This window comes from Schistocerca gregaria, chromosome 2 (assembly GCF_023897955.1).
Source record: "Schistocerca gregaria isolate iqSchGreg1 chromosome 2, iqSchGreg1.2, whole genome shotgun sequence".
NCBI lineage: Eukaryota > Metazoa > Arthropoda > Insecta > Orthoptera > Acrididae > Schistocerca > Schistocerca gregaria.
Window position 1 is genome coordinate 621,226,987 of NC_064921.1, and position 17,631 is coordinate 621,244,617.

Below are 17,631 nucleotides of genomic sequence, written 5' to 3' on the forward strand. Positions count from 1 at the left end.
ATACGCGTGACTCGAGTTCAAACCGAGTTGGGACGAAAAACCCGAGATAACATTCAACATCATCCCCTCTTTCACGTCTGCGCAGTTTACCATTCAGTTCAGTAAACGAATCCGATATTCGTGGTTTCCCAGTCAGTGATAATGTACGAGTATCCAGGTACAAGCCTGATCCTGTTACGCAGGGTCAATCTTTGGTCTTTCGACTTGACGTTCTGAAGAGAGACAACTGAAACACCTGAAGCGTGCTGTAAAGGTCTCGACGTATATCGGGCGGTCGTAAGGTAGCCAATTTCCTTTTCATGAGCATGACTGCGTACCATGATACAGGCTACAATTTCGAGTCTTTCGACATGACAAAAAAAAAAAAAAAAAAGAAAAAGGTTCAAATGGCTCTGAGCAATATGGGACTTAACAGCTGAGGCATCAGTCCCCTAGAACTTAGAACTATTTAAACCTAACTAACCTAAGGACATCACACACATCCATGCCCGAGGCAGGGTTCGAACCTGCGACCGTAGCGGTCGCGCGGTTCCAGACTGAAGCGCCTAGAACCGCTCGGCCACCCCGGCCGGCAAGATGTAGCCAAAAGCATCGTCATGGGCATCAGTGATTGACGCGCTATAGGCCACGATTAAAAAATGCACTGATGAGACACTCAAAATTTGCTGCAAGGATTTTGACTATGGCCGGACGATTTTAAGGCAGCCAAATACAGCAACTCGAGCTTGAACGGTGTAAAGTAACCACTGCGTCACCATTTCCTTCAGTGGCTCTATACTCAGAATTTTAATACTCCTAAGAGCCGTCAGGCTCATTTTCTCTGAGGCGTCTTTGCAACTTCTAGCTAGAGTCAGCCCAGTGACGCCTACAGAAATACCTCGGAGAGAGGGTGCTAAAGATATCTAGAGCCACCTTTACATGAGTATGAGTTCCCTTTCATACTTTATAGCCCAAAAAAAGCCATGCGGACATTGCAACATTTTACCAATAAAATTTTAAAACATTTTTCTTTTTGACATTCATACCTTGACAACAATTTGATTTTTTCATTATCTCTGGCAGAACATGAGGTGTATCTCCACTCTGTGTTTGACATCATTGATCGTCATAGCATTGAGATCAATAAGGACAAGTGCCAAGTACACCAGGAGGGAGTTACATTTCCAGGACACACGCGTAATGACTGTGAGGTCAGACCAATCACAGAAAAAAACAGCACTGATTCACGCTCTACTTTATCCATCAATCTACCACGAAATAATGTGATTTTTATGTGGTTTTTGGGAACAATCAACTGTCATAGGTGATGTCTACCATAGGCTGCAACAATTCTAACTCCTCTCACGTAACTCCTCTCACGTCTGCAGAGGTAGGCAAAAACAAACACAGTAGGCAAACGCTGATGTCGGCTACGGTAATTCTCGGGGCCTTTGATAACATTGAACTGTCCTTCCAGCACGACATAATGTATGTGATGCTCCCTTATCTGTCAATACTGATGTGAGCAATATGCCTGTAGGTCCAATGCTCTAACAATTAGTTGCTAGGGTGCAACAACCATTGCAGTTCTTTTCTCAGGAATTTGTGGTGTTGCAGAGAAAATGGTCTGCATTTGCCAAAGAACTATTAGCAGTGTACGAGACAGTACATCATTTCGAAACAGAAATGGAGGGAGACCTCTCACAAATTTCACAGATCACAATTTTTGCCATATGGACAGTGTAAGTCAGTTTACAACTGACATGCAGCACATTAAAGGGGCTGACAATATGCATGAACCAAGATGACTTTGTGTCAGTCCAGGAGATGAACAAAGAAAATCAAAGTAGTTTTGTGGAACACCTTCGCCAGCCTTTGGTTCCTGGATCAGACAGACAAGTCTGGTGTGACATATCATGACAGAAAGTCAACCATTGGTTCCACTAAAAATGAGAAGATTTATGTTTAATAATCTCCACAACCTGTCACACCCCAGAATCTGTCCTATGACCAAACCTGTAGAGGTTCAAATGGTTCAAATGGCTCTGAGCACTATGGGACTCAACTGCTGTGGTCATTAGTCCCCTAGAACTTAGAACTACTTAAACCTAACTAACCTAAGGACATCACACACATCCATGCCCGAGGCAGGATTCGAACCTGCGACCGTAGCAGTCCCACGGTTCCGGACTGCGCGCCTAGAACCGCGAGACCACCGCGGCCGGCAAACCTGTAGAGGACCACCTTGTTTGGCGGGATGCGAAGTGTGGCCACAAGTTGTGGACTTGTGACTGCATTGCTTCGAATGCTACAAAACAGGCAGTTTTGCTAGCACAGAGCTCGGCTACTATGACATTCTGGTGGGCAGGTGACAGCATGTAAACTTCGAATTCATTAGCCTTCTGCCTGATTCTGGTAGGTACAGGTCTATATTGTCCACTGTAGATCGTGTGGTGTGGTGGGTTGAGTCAAGTCCCTATAGTTGTCATTAGGTCTGAGATGATGGCTAAGGCCTTTCTTCATTTATGAATCACACAGTCTGGTTGTCCTGTAGCCCTAATGACAGACAAAAGTATGCAATTTGAGTTGGCACTGTTCAAAGAATTGTGCAGCCTCTGTGGAGTACAACATTTTCGCGCCATCACTTACCATCTGCAGAGCAGTGGACTGGTGGAATGGTGGCACTGTGTCTTAAGGAGTCACTGATGTGCTTTGCAGATAATGGTTAAAGGGTGCTTCTTGGTGTTCACAGTGCTTTCAAAAAAACCTTCAGGCTTCATTGGCAGAGATTCTATATGGTGAAATATTGAACCTCCCAAAGGCATTCTTCGACCCTGTGGCATTAACTGACACAGATGAACTGCTGGCAATGATTGAACAAGTCAGACAACATATCTCCAACATCAGGACATCTTTTCTGCAGCATCACAGATTTTCTGGAGGCTTTTGTGCACGAAGACATGGTGATGTGTGAGTATGTGATGTTATGTGATGACGTTATATGGACATCACTTCAGCCACCTTACTCTAGTTCTTACAAGGTCCTGCGGCAGTGTGACCATACATTTGATATCATCCTCCATGACAATCACACCATGGTTTCAATATACAGGATCAAGCTCGGCCACCAGGACTATGACACGCTTAACAGCACTGCTGATTGATCGCAGACCCTACACTTCTATGTAACATTAAATCTGGTGTTGTCTTAGGTAGCGTCTCTAACACTATTGCTACTAGACACAGTGTTTACATCCCTGCAGTGATGCTGAAGCTGCTCTCTCCGTTTATCTTCCCACCTCTAGCATTTCATCCTGGAGTAGGAACAGCTCTTACGCCTTCCCCAGTGCTCTGCAGTACTGAGAAAGCGGGTTCTATAGGAGCTTCACTCTAACAGGACATGACTGAATGACAAAACAGTATCGATACAGACAATATGTAACCTCAGAGCAAAGAATAGTGACGTCTGTTATATCTTATTTAAGCAGTCTCGCCTTGGGCTAGCATGTGGTTAGGAGCTCATGTGTGTGTTGTTTATTTAATAGCAATAACACAGTATTCACAGCATATACCCAGTTAATGCTTCATTTTGCACAAGTCCTGCTACAGATTGCCCACAGATATGTATTTGTACTTGTTTACTTCCATGGAAACAAATTATGCCTTACCTTTGTAATAAGATGATTTCCGAAGTTTGAGCTTATTCATTGTGTTTCCACCTGGAGCAAGCATCTAATGAATTTACTGTCTTTCTCATGTCCTCAGATGGATACTTGAGTGATTCAGAAGTTTTTCCAGCCATATTTCTTTTCCTTCAGTATTTGTGCTGTATGATGTGTGTTTCATCGATCGTAGAAGCATGTACTGTATCTGAATTCTTCTATCAACAATATAACATTCTCTGCAGTCCATTCCATCACTCAGGGAACTCTACAGCTACATCTGTATCTATACTCTGCAAACCACTGTGAGGTGCATGGCAGAGAGTATGTCCCATTGTACCAGTCATTAGGATTTCTTCACATTCCATTCATGTATAGAGCAGGGGAAGAACGATTGTTTGAATGTCTATGTGCATGCTATAATTATTCTAATCTTATCCTCATGATCCCAATGTGAGTGATACATAGCGAGTTGTAGTATATTCATAGAATCATCATTTACAGCCAGTTCTTGAAACTTTGTTAGCCGACTTCCTTGGTATACTTTACGTCTACCTTCAAGAGTCTGCCAGTTTAGTTTCTTTAGTATACCTGTCATATGTTCCCACAGATCAAACAAATCTTTGACCATTTGTGCTGCCCTTTTCTGTATACTTTCAGCATACCCTGCTAGTCATGTATAGACTGATAGCACTTCCCCAGTACTCTGTCAATAAACCAAAATCTACTTCTTACTTAATCCACAACTGAGCCAATGTGATCATTGCATTTAATATCCCTACAAAGTGTTTCATCCAGGTATTTGTATGAGCTGGCTCAATCCAGCCACAAATTTAACTTGATACCCCATGTGATCTTGTTGTATTGTATTGTATGTTAACCGGGGACCTAGAAACGACGGAGAGGCTCTGTCCCCGCCGCAGTGGTCCACAACGCCATGACGACTACAGCAGTTCACTTCACCTCTCTGCTGCCCCACACTGAACCCAGGGTTATTGTGCAGTTCGGCCCCTGGTGCCCCCCCCCCCCCCCCCCCCGGGAACGTCTCACACCAGACAAGTGTAACCCATATGTTTGCGTGATAGAGTAATGGTGGTGTTTGCATACGTGGAGAACTTGTTTGCGCAACAATCGCCGACATACTGTAACTGAGGCGGAATAAGGGGAACCAGCCAGCATTTGCCAAGGCAGATGGAAAACCGCCTAAAAACCATCCACAGAGGATTCGTGCCGGGGACCAGGTGCTCCTTCCAGCCAGGAAAGCCCTGCATTAGACAAGAAGTGCAGGCATAGTAATGAGTCAAATATTTTTCAGAAATCAAGAAATCTACCTGCCTGCCTTGATCCAAAGCTTTTAGAATGCAATGTGAGATAAGTGCGATTTGGGTTTCAAAAGATCGATGTTTTCAGCACCTTTGCTGGTTGGCATGGACGAGATTATTCTGTTCAAGATACCTCATTATGTTTGAGCTCAGCATATGTTTTAAGATGTCAAGGATACTGGGTGGTAGTTTTGTGGATCGCTTCTGCTATCCTAATTGTAGATGGTTGTGAACTCTGCTTTCTTCCAAGAACTGGGCATGGTCCTTTGTTCAAGGGATTTACAACAGATTATAGTTAGAAGAGTGGCTAACTCAGCTGCAAATTCAGTATAGAATCTGGTAGAGATTCCAGTGGGCTCTGGAGCTTTGCTCAATTTTAACAATTTCAGCTGTTTTTCAACACCACTGATGCTAACACTTATTTCATTCATATTTTCAGTGGTATAAGGATTAAATGGGGGCAGTTATCATGGGTTTTCCTTTGTAAATGAACACATTAAAATGGAGTCAAGCATTTTAGATTTTACTTTGCTACCTTCAATTTCAGTTCCTGTCACATTCCCTGGGGACTAGACACTAACTTTGGTGCCACTAATGGCCTTTACATATGACAAGAATCTCTTTGAGTTTTGTGAAAGATCATTTGACAATATTCTGTTATGGTAGTCATTGAAAGCTTCACTTTAGAAAGCAAAACATGTTTCAGTCAGGTTCTCCCTATCTAAACCCCATGCTTTGTTTTGCACCTGTCATGCAGTAATCTCTGTTTCTTTAGAAGTTTCCTTAGAGTAATTGTACAACATGAGGGGTCCCTCCCATTATAAACTGTGCTACTGGATACATATCTATCCAGTGCATGGTCAATTATTCTTTTACACTTGAGCCATATTTCCTTTACATGCTCTTGCCCTGTGCTGAAACTTTCAGCTTCCTCATGGAGATGTAACACTTCTAACTTTTTGTCTACTTTACTTAACATATATATCTTTCTCTTTGTTTCATTTGTCCTTTGTATGTTGGTGATCACTGTTACTGCAACTGCATCATGGTCACTGATACCAGTTTCAATATGGACATTCTCAAAGCAGTGAGTTCTGTATAATTTATCTTGCTGCTTGTTTTAGTTGTTCTTTGTACTTTGGTAATCATTGTTTGCCATAACTGAATCATGGTCACTGATATCAGCTTGGATGTGGATATCCTCAAAGAGGTCAGGTCTGTTTGTTACCAGATCCAATTATCATTTTATGCCCACCCTTGATACTGATTCTTACCCAGACAGTCTCACATGCAGCTTCAATTTCTGTCTTGGTGGATCTGAATTTTTTGATTACTGCAATAAATACACCACCTCCATTTCTCATTTGCCTTACTTTTGACATGCACTTAAAATTTCCCCAAAAATCTCACTGCTGTCAATTTCAGGTTTCTACCAGCTTTCTGTACCTAGTATTATGTGAGCTTCATTGCTTTTGATAAGCACTTTAAATGGCACTTTGTTACCGATGCTTCAGCAGTTAACCATTAGGATTTTCATATTCTATACTACTTCTTTTGATATTACGCTGATACTTCACGGTTTCCTACAGCTATCATTATCTGGATTGTATTGAGAATTGTCTAATCTAAAAAACGCTTGTGAGCACTCCACACAGAATTAGCCACCTGAGTAGAACCTTTTGATGTGTAACAGACCCCTACCTTTTTGTGTTTGCTTCCTCTTGACACCGAACAAAACAGGTTTCCCAAAACATCATATTTTACTGCCCTTATCTTCCGTGTATATTAAAATCCTTGCAGCACCTTGCATATGTCACTGTAGACATTAGAAATTATGTCATATACAGAAGCTAGTGAAATGCAAAACAATCACTGATGTAAATGTCTCCAGTTCCTCATAACCAGAATGTTAATATCAGCCTTTCTTCAGGTTATGTTGGTTGCCAGTAATTACTTCTCCATTTTTAAATTTGATCCTTAGTTGTAATGAGAAGCATGCAGTAAGTGTTAACCTACATACATGCAGTGCTAAGATGGAATTGCAGTTCAGTGTCAACATTCATATTCACACATTTCATCATCAAATGCAGTGGCACAGAGTTTAGCTACACAGTCCAAAGACAAAGAACTATTAGCAGTGTACGCGACAGTACATCATTTTGAAACAGAAGTGGAGGGAAAACTTTCACAAATTTCACAGATCAAAACCTTTGTTTGGGAGGACGATGGGTGAAATCCCTCCTAGCCATCCAGACTTAGGTTTTCTGCAATTTCCCTACCAGGAAAATGCCAGGATACTCTCTTTGAAAGGGTATGGTCAATTTCCTTCCCGATCGCGGAAACATTTCAAGCTTGCATTCTGTCTCTAATGACCTCAATGCTGACAGGATGTTAAACCCTAATCTTCCTTCCTTCTTTTTTTTCGTGTCTATGTACATTTCATCACACTTGGCAGAAAAAATTGTACTAAAAAATGAGGCAAATTTGGAGAGATATTGAATGTGGTGTACCACTGAAACTGCACATTTTCATAACACACAAGTGTAAATACGAAAACCACCAAATATGGCATGTCAGATTTGCACAAGGTTGAATACAAATGTGAATGATGGTCCCAGAATCTGTTACAATGCTGAAAAAAATATTAGCATACAACAGAATACAAACCAGCATCCTTCAAATCCATAACTCAGCATCTCCAACCACACAGCCATACTATTTTCATGCAGTATGTAACATCATTATTATTGATCTTAGTATCTTCGGAAGGTTGTACCATAAACAACATTTACTAATATAAACCTGAATGTGGGGGGAACATTGCTCATTTTGACTGGCCTTCCAGTTCTGACTTTTCTTTGGTCACTTGGTTAGGGGTCAGGTAGTGTGGCAGGGATTTTACTAGATCCAGTGTTATTTTCATTCTCGCTTACATTATCGAGAGCAGAGATTACTATAATCATAGATCATGAAATTCTACTCTTGAGATATTACAAATCCATTTTGTAACTGTAAGTTGCAGATATATTTCGTTTGTGGAATTCTCTCTATTACCACACACTCTCTATTGGCTATTACTGAGTGATTCACTACAGTATCCTGTAAACCATAATCCAAAATAATGCTTACAATGCTGTTCCTTGAATCTGTGGTTTCCAACTCTGCTCTGGTAAAGAACTGCGCCATGACTGATCATGCAATAGAGGCTCTCAGGCCCAGTATTAACCATTTAATATTTCCAGGCTGACAGAATGTGGCCCCACAATTGTTATTACTGAGCTGCAAATATTTTCTGTGAATTGATTGCGCCACCATTTGTCTGAGTGACTGAGGGTTGATCTGAAGGACAGTAGGGCTTCCAACGTATACTGCCAGGTCAATGGACAGTGTCAAACTACCTGAGACTGGAATCCATTAAGTCTACTAAACTGCCAATCTACTGGTCGCCAAATAGAATTTTGGGTCTGTAAGCTGAAGACCTAGTGCTTTATTTTTTTATTTTTTATTTATTTATTTATTTATTTTAAGATACTTCTGGGAGTTGGGTCGAATGCTAAACATTTTCTGTGCATGGATCTGAGAGGGAAGGTCTTTGAGGTATCAATGGGAGAACAGAAACATTCTTGCTGATGAACAGGCTGTCAAAGAGGAGGGAATGAGCTGTAATCCTGTATGTCAAAAATATCAAATTGAGCTCAAGAACTGAATTTATATCTATAGTTATTGTCAGTCAGAAGACCTCCTGTGATACCTGCATTGGTATTTGCACTAAGTGTGACTGTGTCATCTTTGAATGATATATTGTTGAGTATAGCAAACTTGTTCTCTTTACACTTCCTGAGCAAGACAGGGGAGTTCTTATCCACAGTGTAGTGACCTTCACCACGATACAAATATTTTAAATTAGTAGAAAAACAATTAACTGATGGATGTCAGCCATGAAATTTACTACAGCAGTTGAGACTACGCTACTGGTGGCTGATGCGTCTGAACTGGAGGCATTTGTAACACTGATGGACAAGTGAAAATTTGAATATACTTCACACTCAGTCACATGCCGATATATTTTCTTGGGAAGCAAATGTGAATCAGACGTTAGGTTTGGTCTTTAACAACAGTTGGTTTCTCTTCACCAAGTATTTTCTTGGATAATCTCTACTTCAACAGCTGATTCAGTTTCATAAAGTATTTCATGTTCATAAAATTCTAAATTTACTCCTTGAATAACACCTTGCTTATTCACTGTGTGAGTAGATATGAAAGAAACTGAGTTGTGCTTTGCAGATAAATCTGACTGCATTTACTGGTTGGCTGTGATTGCATTTGTTACTTCAATTTTGATCCAGAGTTACTATTAATAATTTTACCTTTATTTTCAGGATGATTCACTTGTATTAATTTCCCAACAGATATTTGATGAAATTTGCTCTCAATATAAACAAATTGACAAAGTTGGTTTATATCAGTTGTTTTTAACTAGAGAATGTGTTTCATTAGCAGTTGTACTAATAGCAGCACTGTAATTATTTCCATCAGATTATACAGAATTATTTTGAATGGAAACACCTTGTGTTGTGCTCCAAGTGAGGCCATTTACCTTAAAAACAAGCTGACTGTCTACCTCACTGGCTTGTTTCCTGTTTACAATTACTTGCTGGACATTCATACTTAATAAAGCCTCATGATGACTTCCTGCAGCATAAAGTGCTCTGGCAACTGCTATGGTAACAGTGCCTTGGTCAATGTCCACAATCCATGACATGGGTGGATTGCCTCCTCCTCTGCATATGCCTTTGCTCATGGTGCATTGCAGAGAGCAGCTGTGAAATGGTATTTGGCTGGTGAAAAGCCAAACAGCAGACAAACATACACAAACACTGTGACAACACTTTAAAAAAATATATAGTGAGAACTGCAAAAAGGTGGGCATTTAAGGAGATGGGACCTGGATAAACTGAAAGAACGAGAGGTTGTACAGAGTTTCAGGGAGAGCATAAGGGAACAATTGACAGGAATGGGGGAAACAAATACAGTAGAAGAAGAATGGGTAGCTTTGAGGGATGAAGTAGTGAAGGCAGCAGAGGATCAAGTAGGTAAAAAGACGAGGGCTAGTAGAAATCCTTGGGTAACTGAAGAAATATTGAATTTAATTGATGAAAGGAGAAAATATAAAAATGCAATAAATGAAGCAGGCAAAAAGGAATACAAACGTCTCAAAAATGAGATCGACAGGAAGTGCAAAATGGCTAAGCAGGGATGGCTAGGATGTAGAGGCTTATCTCACTAGGGGTAAGATAGGTACTGCCGACAGGAACATTAAAGAGACCTTTGGAGATAAGAGAACCACGTGTATGAACATCAAGAGCTCAGATGGAAACCCAGTTCTAAACAAAGAAAGGAAAGCAGAAAGGTGGAAGGAGTGTATAGAGGGTCTATACAAGGGCGATGTACTTGAGGACAATATTATGGAAATGGAAGAGGATGTAGATGGAGATGAAATGGGAGATACGATACTGTGTGAAAAGTTTGACAGAGCATGAAAGACCTGAGTCAAAACAAGGCCCCCGGAGTGGATAACATCCCATTGGAACTACTGACGGCCTTGGAAGAGCCAGTCCTGACAAAACTCTACCATCGGGTGAGCAAGATGTATGAAACAGGCGAAATACCCTCAGACTTCAAGAAGAATATAATAATTCCAATCCCAAAGAAAGCACGTGTTGACAGATGTGAAAATTACCGAACTATCAGTTTAATAAGACATAGCTGCAAAATACTAACATGCATTCTTTACAGCCGAATGGAAAAACTAGTAGATGCCGACCTCGGGGAAGATCAGTTTGGATTCCATAGAAATACTGGAACACATGAGGCAATACTGGCCTTACGACTTATCTTAGAAGAAAGATTAAGGAAAGGCAAACATACGTTTCTAGCATTTGTGGACTTAGAGAGAGCTTTTGACAATGTTGACTGGAATACTCTCTTTCAAATTCTAAAGGTGGCAGGGGTAAAATACAGAGAGCAAAAGGCTATTTACAATTTGTACAGAAACCAGATGGCAGTTATAAGAGCCGAGGGGCATGAAAGGGAAGCAGTGGTTGGGAAGGGAGTGAGACAGGGTTGTAGCCTCTCCTTGATATTATTCAATCTGTATATTGAGCAAGCAGTAAAGGACACAAAAGAAAAATTTGGAGTAGGTATTAAAATCCATGGAGAAGAAATAAAAACTTTGAGGTTCGCCGATGACATTGTAATTCTGTCAGAGACAGCAAGGGCCTTGGAAGAGCAGTTGAATGGAATGGACAGCGTCTTGAGAGGAGTATATAAGATGAACATCAACAAAAGCAAAACGAGGATAATAGAATGTAGTCGAATTAAGTCGGGTGATGCTGAGGGAATTAGATTAGGAAATGAGATACTTAAAGTAGTAAAGGAGTTTTGCCATTTGTGGAGCAAAATAATTGATGATGGTCAAAGTAGAGAGTATATAAAATGTAGGATGGCAATGGCAAGGAAAGCATTTCTGAAGAAGAGAAATGTGTCTGCTTGTGTCTGTGTCTGTGTATGTGCGGCTGGATATGTGTGTGTGTGTGTGTGTGAGTGTACACCTGTCCTTTTTTCCTTTTTTCCCCCTAAGGTAAGTCTTTCCACTTCCGGGATTGGAATGACTGCTTACCCTCTCCCTTAAAACCCACAACCTTTCGTCTTTCCTTCTCCTTCCCTCTTTCCCGAAGAAGCAGCCGTCGGTTGCGAAAGGTAGAAATTCTGTGTGTGTGTTTGTGTGTTTTATTTATTGTGCCTATCTACCGGCGCTTTCCCACTTGGTAAGTCTTGGAATCTTTGTTTTTAATATATTTTTCCCATGTGGAAGTTTCTTTCTATTTTATTTAAATTATTGCTTTAGGAATACATAGGAATATGACTGTCAAACTATGTTCTGTATTTAAAAATGTATACCTCCATTTACAAAGATGTGTCATATTATTTGTGCTAGTGATATATTCAATGAAACTCTAAATAAAATTCTATTTCACATTTCAAAGTGAATGAGCTAAAATTACATGAGAACTTCATAGAGTAATTCCGACTTTTTATGTGTTACACATATTATTCACTTTCAGTTGTTTTCACAGTTGAAATATATGTTGGTGTATGTTCCAGAGAGAATATTTCTTTTACATTGAAGAAATGGACAGCACAACTGCAGAAGATTATGTAAAGATACCAGAGATGGATGTGGTGAAGTTAAGTAAAGAGTGTTCCTACTTAGATGGATCTCTCATTATACAGAAGGATCTACCAGACAACACAATGGTGAGTTACAATCAAGTGTACATAGAAGTAGCAATGGGGCACATGGAGGAAAACCTGCCAGTTATTTGCACTTTGTGATGGCCTGGGACACAATCTCAACATCTTCCATTCACAGGTGATGCTCTGCCATATGACACACTGCACACATATAATCTACACAGAATTCTCATTAGAGCATGCACTTTTTAATTTCTTTACTAAAATAATTCTTCATTCTGATAAAAGGTTGAAATCACTCCTCGGCCAATCTTAGTTGCTGAGAAATGCGTAAAATAGGAGAAAGGTGACAACTCATTTGTAGTAAACTGGTGCATGGAGCATAGAAACATGTAACAGAGTATAGTATTCATACTAGTTTTTGAGCTCTTGCTCTTATTCTTGTAAAAGTACACATCCACACACACCACCATACAGACATCCAAACATATACTCCCATGAAAAGACTGATTAGTGCAAGCAGTTACCTGATGGAGGTGGAGAGGAGGTAGGAAATGATGTATGAGACAAGGAGGGGATATAGGATAGAGAAAGGTAGGTCATTTGACAGATGATTCAATGGCTGCACAACAAGACAGAAGGAGTTAAGAGGCCAGAGGATATAAGACGTATAGAATGAGGGAGAGGGTGGGCAGGGAGGGGAAGGGAGAGAGGGAAAAAAAGAGTGGAAAGTGGAGATGAAAAGTATTATTGAGATGGAAGAGTGAAAGTAAAAGGGCTCAAAAATGAGGGTGAGAGGGGAAGGAGGGAGGATTAAATGGAGGGGGGAAAAGAGAGAGAGAGAGAGAGAGAGAGAGAGAGAGAGAGAGAATGCTCCCCTGAAGGAGGTGGGAGGAAGAGTGATGGGAGAAGGCAAGGCAGTACATGATGTGGACAGGAAGAAGTGGTGTATACAGAAGAGGGAAGGGAACAAATAAGGTAAGGCAGTGGGAAACAGGCTAGTGGAGGTTCAGACCAGTTGATTGCAGGAGCAAAGGGTAATGCTGGAGAAACAGGTCCCACTTGTGAATCCTACAGGAACTTGTGATGGAAAGGAGCGTCCACATGGCTTGCATACTGATGCTTTTGAAATCATTAGTATTGTGGGCCACAGCATGTTTGTAACTGAATGGTCAAGTATATCGTTTGCCACGGTTTGGTAGTGGCCATTCATACGAGTACAGAAACCACAGCACAGCTGATAGAGAATTTGGCTACTTTCACATGATGCCCTGCTTTTTATAGAGTAGGGGATGAATGTGACTGGAATGTGGTAGGAGGTGGTGGGTGGGTTACTGGTCATGCACCTGGGTCAGCAACATGTGAATGGCCCATGTGGTGTATGACTGGGAGCAGAATTGGAATCCAATCCTACACTCCTTATGTCATTCCCTTATCATTGACCCAGGTGCAAGATCTCACTCATAACCTACCCCCCACCTCCTAGCACTTTCCAGTCACAGTCATCTTCTCTATAAAAAGCATCATGTGAAAGTAGCCAAGTTCTCCAAGTTCTGTATCAGCTATGCTACGGTTTCTGTACAGTGGTTTATGTTAGTATGACAGTTAATGAACTGTCTACTCATATGAATGACCACTGCCAAACTGTGGCAAACCATAGACTTGACCATTCAGTTCTGGACATGGTCTGCACCACAACACAAATAACTTCAACAGCTGCTTCATTATGCAAGCCATGTGGATACTCCCAGCACAAGTTTCACTGAAATTCAGAGGTGGGACTTGTCTCTCCAGTACACCTCTCTCCCTTTCTCTGTTCTTCCCTGTCTCTCCCTGTCACCTCCACCTTCCTCTCCTTTACTCACCTCCCTATGCTCTCCCTCTCTCTACCTCTGATATGCTCTATCCTTTAAACTCCTTTCAGTTTGCTCTGAAGCCACTAAGTCACCTTGAGATGACTGGGTATTTGTGTTGTCCTCATAATTTCATCATCATTCATGAAAGTGTGGGACTGGACTGAGGAAAAATTGGAATTTGTATAGGTGCTGATAACTGTGCAGTTGAGTACCTCACAAACCAAACATCATCATCATCACTATCATCACTAAATCACCTGATGAAAGAGCTGCCTCACACTATCCCACTACCAGCTCCTCAACTTGCACATCATTCCTCACCCCGTGCATTATTCCTCACCCCCTCCCCACCTCCTTCTGCAATAGCACCTGCTATCAAAAATCAACAGTCAGTCTCACCATGACCATGGGTGTGTGCATTTTGGTGTCTGTGTGGTTGTGTGCATGAATTTGGATACTTCTACTAGAGAAAGGGCAAAAGCTCAAAAACTAGTAAGCTACTGTTTATGTTGCATGTTTCCATGTTCCATACATCACTCAGCTAAAGGTGAGTGGTTGCCTCTAATTCAGATATTGTTCTCTTTTGTTGGCTGGGGACTAAGCTAGTAAATTCCTCATAATGCTTAACATCAATGGCAGCAAGTCATCTTCTGGATTCCATCCTATTACAGCTTGTACTGACACCAAATTTTAGATTCTGTGTCCAAGTTCACAGCTCATTGCTTATTTATTAATCACTGCAATGTAAAGGATTCCATCCTATTACAGCTTGTACTGATACCAAATTATATATTCTGTGTCCAAGTTCATGAATCATCACTTATTTATTAATCATTGAAATGTAAAGTGTGTTGTATGAACCAGTTGTTAGATAAGAATTATCAGCTGTTGCATAAGATTTCTGTTGTAGGACAGATGGTAGAATTATCTATAGAGAAGCAATACGAGTCAGTTTTCACTGGCATGATGCTGTCCAGAAACCATTGGTTCTCAGAGTGACTGCACAACATTGTTTACAGTGGTATAAACAATGTCATCATTTGTCTGAGGAGCTACTTCTGAAGGTCAAATTGTTGGTTTTGCTCTTATGGATATCAAGATAACAGTATTTACCTGACAGTTGTGGCAACAGAAAAGGTTTTGTGCTGTTCTGAGACTATTATTTGCTTGGAGTTTTTGGTTTTAGTTACAGTATATCCCTTATTATGTTTATGTATGTATGTGTGGATATATTGTACTGAAGGTGCAATTAATCAAGAAAAGAAAACAATTGAACTTGAAGTAATTATAGCTTGAAGCTAATAGAGGTGCACCAGTGTCTGAATCTGTGTCTACTGCTGTACACTAAAAAAGTTTGTGTCATGAATAAGCAAAAACTGTCTTGCTAATGTTTGCAAGTCTTAATTACTAGAGCACAAATTACTGTTCTTACTGTACCTCCAGTCTTACAGAACATGGGCATATACCATTCAGTCTTCACCAAATATGTCTAGCAATAAAACTTTAAACTAAAAAGAATATTAAATCTGTAGTGATGAAATCTCATTGATCTTGTAGAGCAGGAAGCAACTGCCGATACCCTCCAGTTGCCTGTAAACTGTTTACTATTCATAAATAGGAACTTGTGTAGGATCCTTGGCCACTGATTCTGTATAACTCAGTGCACATTTGGTTATATGATGCACAGCCATTCACAGATTTCTGTTAATAACAAGAAACACTTCTAAATTCCCTTGACAATGCTTGCAGATCCACCAGAAAACTTCTTCAACCAACTATCTGAAGTTCCGATAGAAGCTTAGTGCAATTTACTTCCTCAAAATTCAGTTTAGAAAATAATTGAAACAAATTGAATTACCTTTTTTAGAATTTCCATATATTCTTACATAGGTTTACAATGATAAAATCTTAGATCTCTCTCTCTCTCTCTCTCTCTCTCTGTATACAACTCTGTACCAGTTTACTTTTTACAAAACGGTGCTCAACAGTCAGCAATTATGTGCACCTGGTATGCATAGGTCCATACATTTACACTCCTCTACAGTGAGCCCTTTTTTTGATTGCAAAATTTTTACTATAGCCAACAGCATGCCGGTGCCCAACTCTATTTTTCAAAGTAATGCATCTCTCCCACAGGCAAAATGTGATGACTCGACATTTTTTACCAATTTTAGTTTTAACAATTGACCTGTCAGCTAACAGGGTTGGCTTTAAAAAGATAAACAAATAAAATATCTCAGACTGGTACAGATTTGGCCAGAATATTATATGATCCCTTGTGGGAGTGAAAATATTGTTTACAACTTTTTACAAACTCACTCTGCACTAGCCAGCAATTTAAGGAAAGTTGTATTAGTAAGATGCTCTCATCAAAAATAGCATGTATCTTACTTAATTTTTAGTAGCAAGTTCTGCCCTACTTCTCCTCTCAGGTTGGAATGTAATTACCAAACATCTTTTACAATTTCCAATTGGTATGTCCAGGGCACTTTAAGATTTCTGACCATCTGAGCTAAGACTCTGAGGAAAACCATGGAAAACCTGCAATAAGATCATCCAGTGTAAGTTACATTCATCCTTCATTAATGATTAATCATTTTCAGTCATTATTAGATTTTACAATTACATGTAAATTTGATCCTTGAATATTAAATCTCAATGTAGCTCAATATTCTTAATTACAACTGTTCCTGTATTTTTAATCTTTTGAACAAATATGTTATTCTCACAGAGAAGCTAGGTGATGCATGATCTGGTCGATGTTGAAAAGTGTCTGTTCGCCTCAGCACTGCAACCTGGGGGGGGGTTGTCAATGGATCAGGATTGGGTTGGCTCGTGCACTGGACCAGGTGATTATGGTCTTGCATTGGGATCAGGAATGGGGTACGGTGGACATGCAAAAAAAAAAAAAAAAAAAAAAAAAAATGAAAAGTACAGTATTTCGACCTCTTACCCATTACACTCTTGTCTCTGAATGAATGGGGTTAGTGGATTGTTGTGCAAACATGTCTCTGCCCCGATATGGTAGATTCGGATTGACCTTCACTTTATATCAGCTGGTAGATTTGTGTCACTCATAGAACACTTGTTTTATGTCAGTGTAGGTACCATTTCCAGTCAGTAGTATCCATTGTGTATTAATCCCAACATGACTTAACTACTAGAAACTTTCTCTTCAGTAATTCATATTGCTTGTACTCGACAGTCACAAACTGTCCTCAAGGCACTCACAAATATACCTCAGTTCTTAATCAACTTTTTGGAAAAGGTAACAACATTCATATGTACTTACTTTGCCTGTCCGTTTTGTTGTTATTACAATGCAATTATGCTTTAGACTCCTCTTTGTGGCCTCTGTGGCTATTTTAAGTTAGGCTATTTGTAGTCTTCCTTCCCAATTTGGTTTCACATTCTGTAATTTTGGTAAACTAGTGGACCATTCATTATTATCTTCTTTTTTAAATATCAGTTCTGCAGGGGTAAATATTGAGGTATGAGGTAGATTATTCACAATTTAGTCAAAATCTGGCAAGTAATCTAATCAGTTCATCTAGCAAT

The 17,631-nt window shown here is 40.1% G+C and overlaps 1 protein-coding gene across 1 annotated transcript in view; it reads left to right on the forward strand.

Moving 5' to 3' along the window:
- The window catches only part of LOC126334608 (uncharacterized), a 90,117-nt gene that overhangs the window by 31,907 nt on the left and 40,579 nt on the right, over window positions 1-17,631 (forward strand). Inside the window, exon 2 of the mRNA XM_049997011.1 lies at window positions 12,128-12,280. Within this exon, the coding sequence (XP_049852968.1) occupies window positions 12,128-12,280 (153 nt within the window). The remainder of the gene's footprint in view (window positions 1-12,127; window positions 12,281-17,631) is intronic.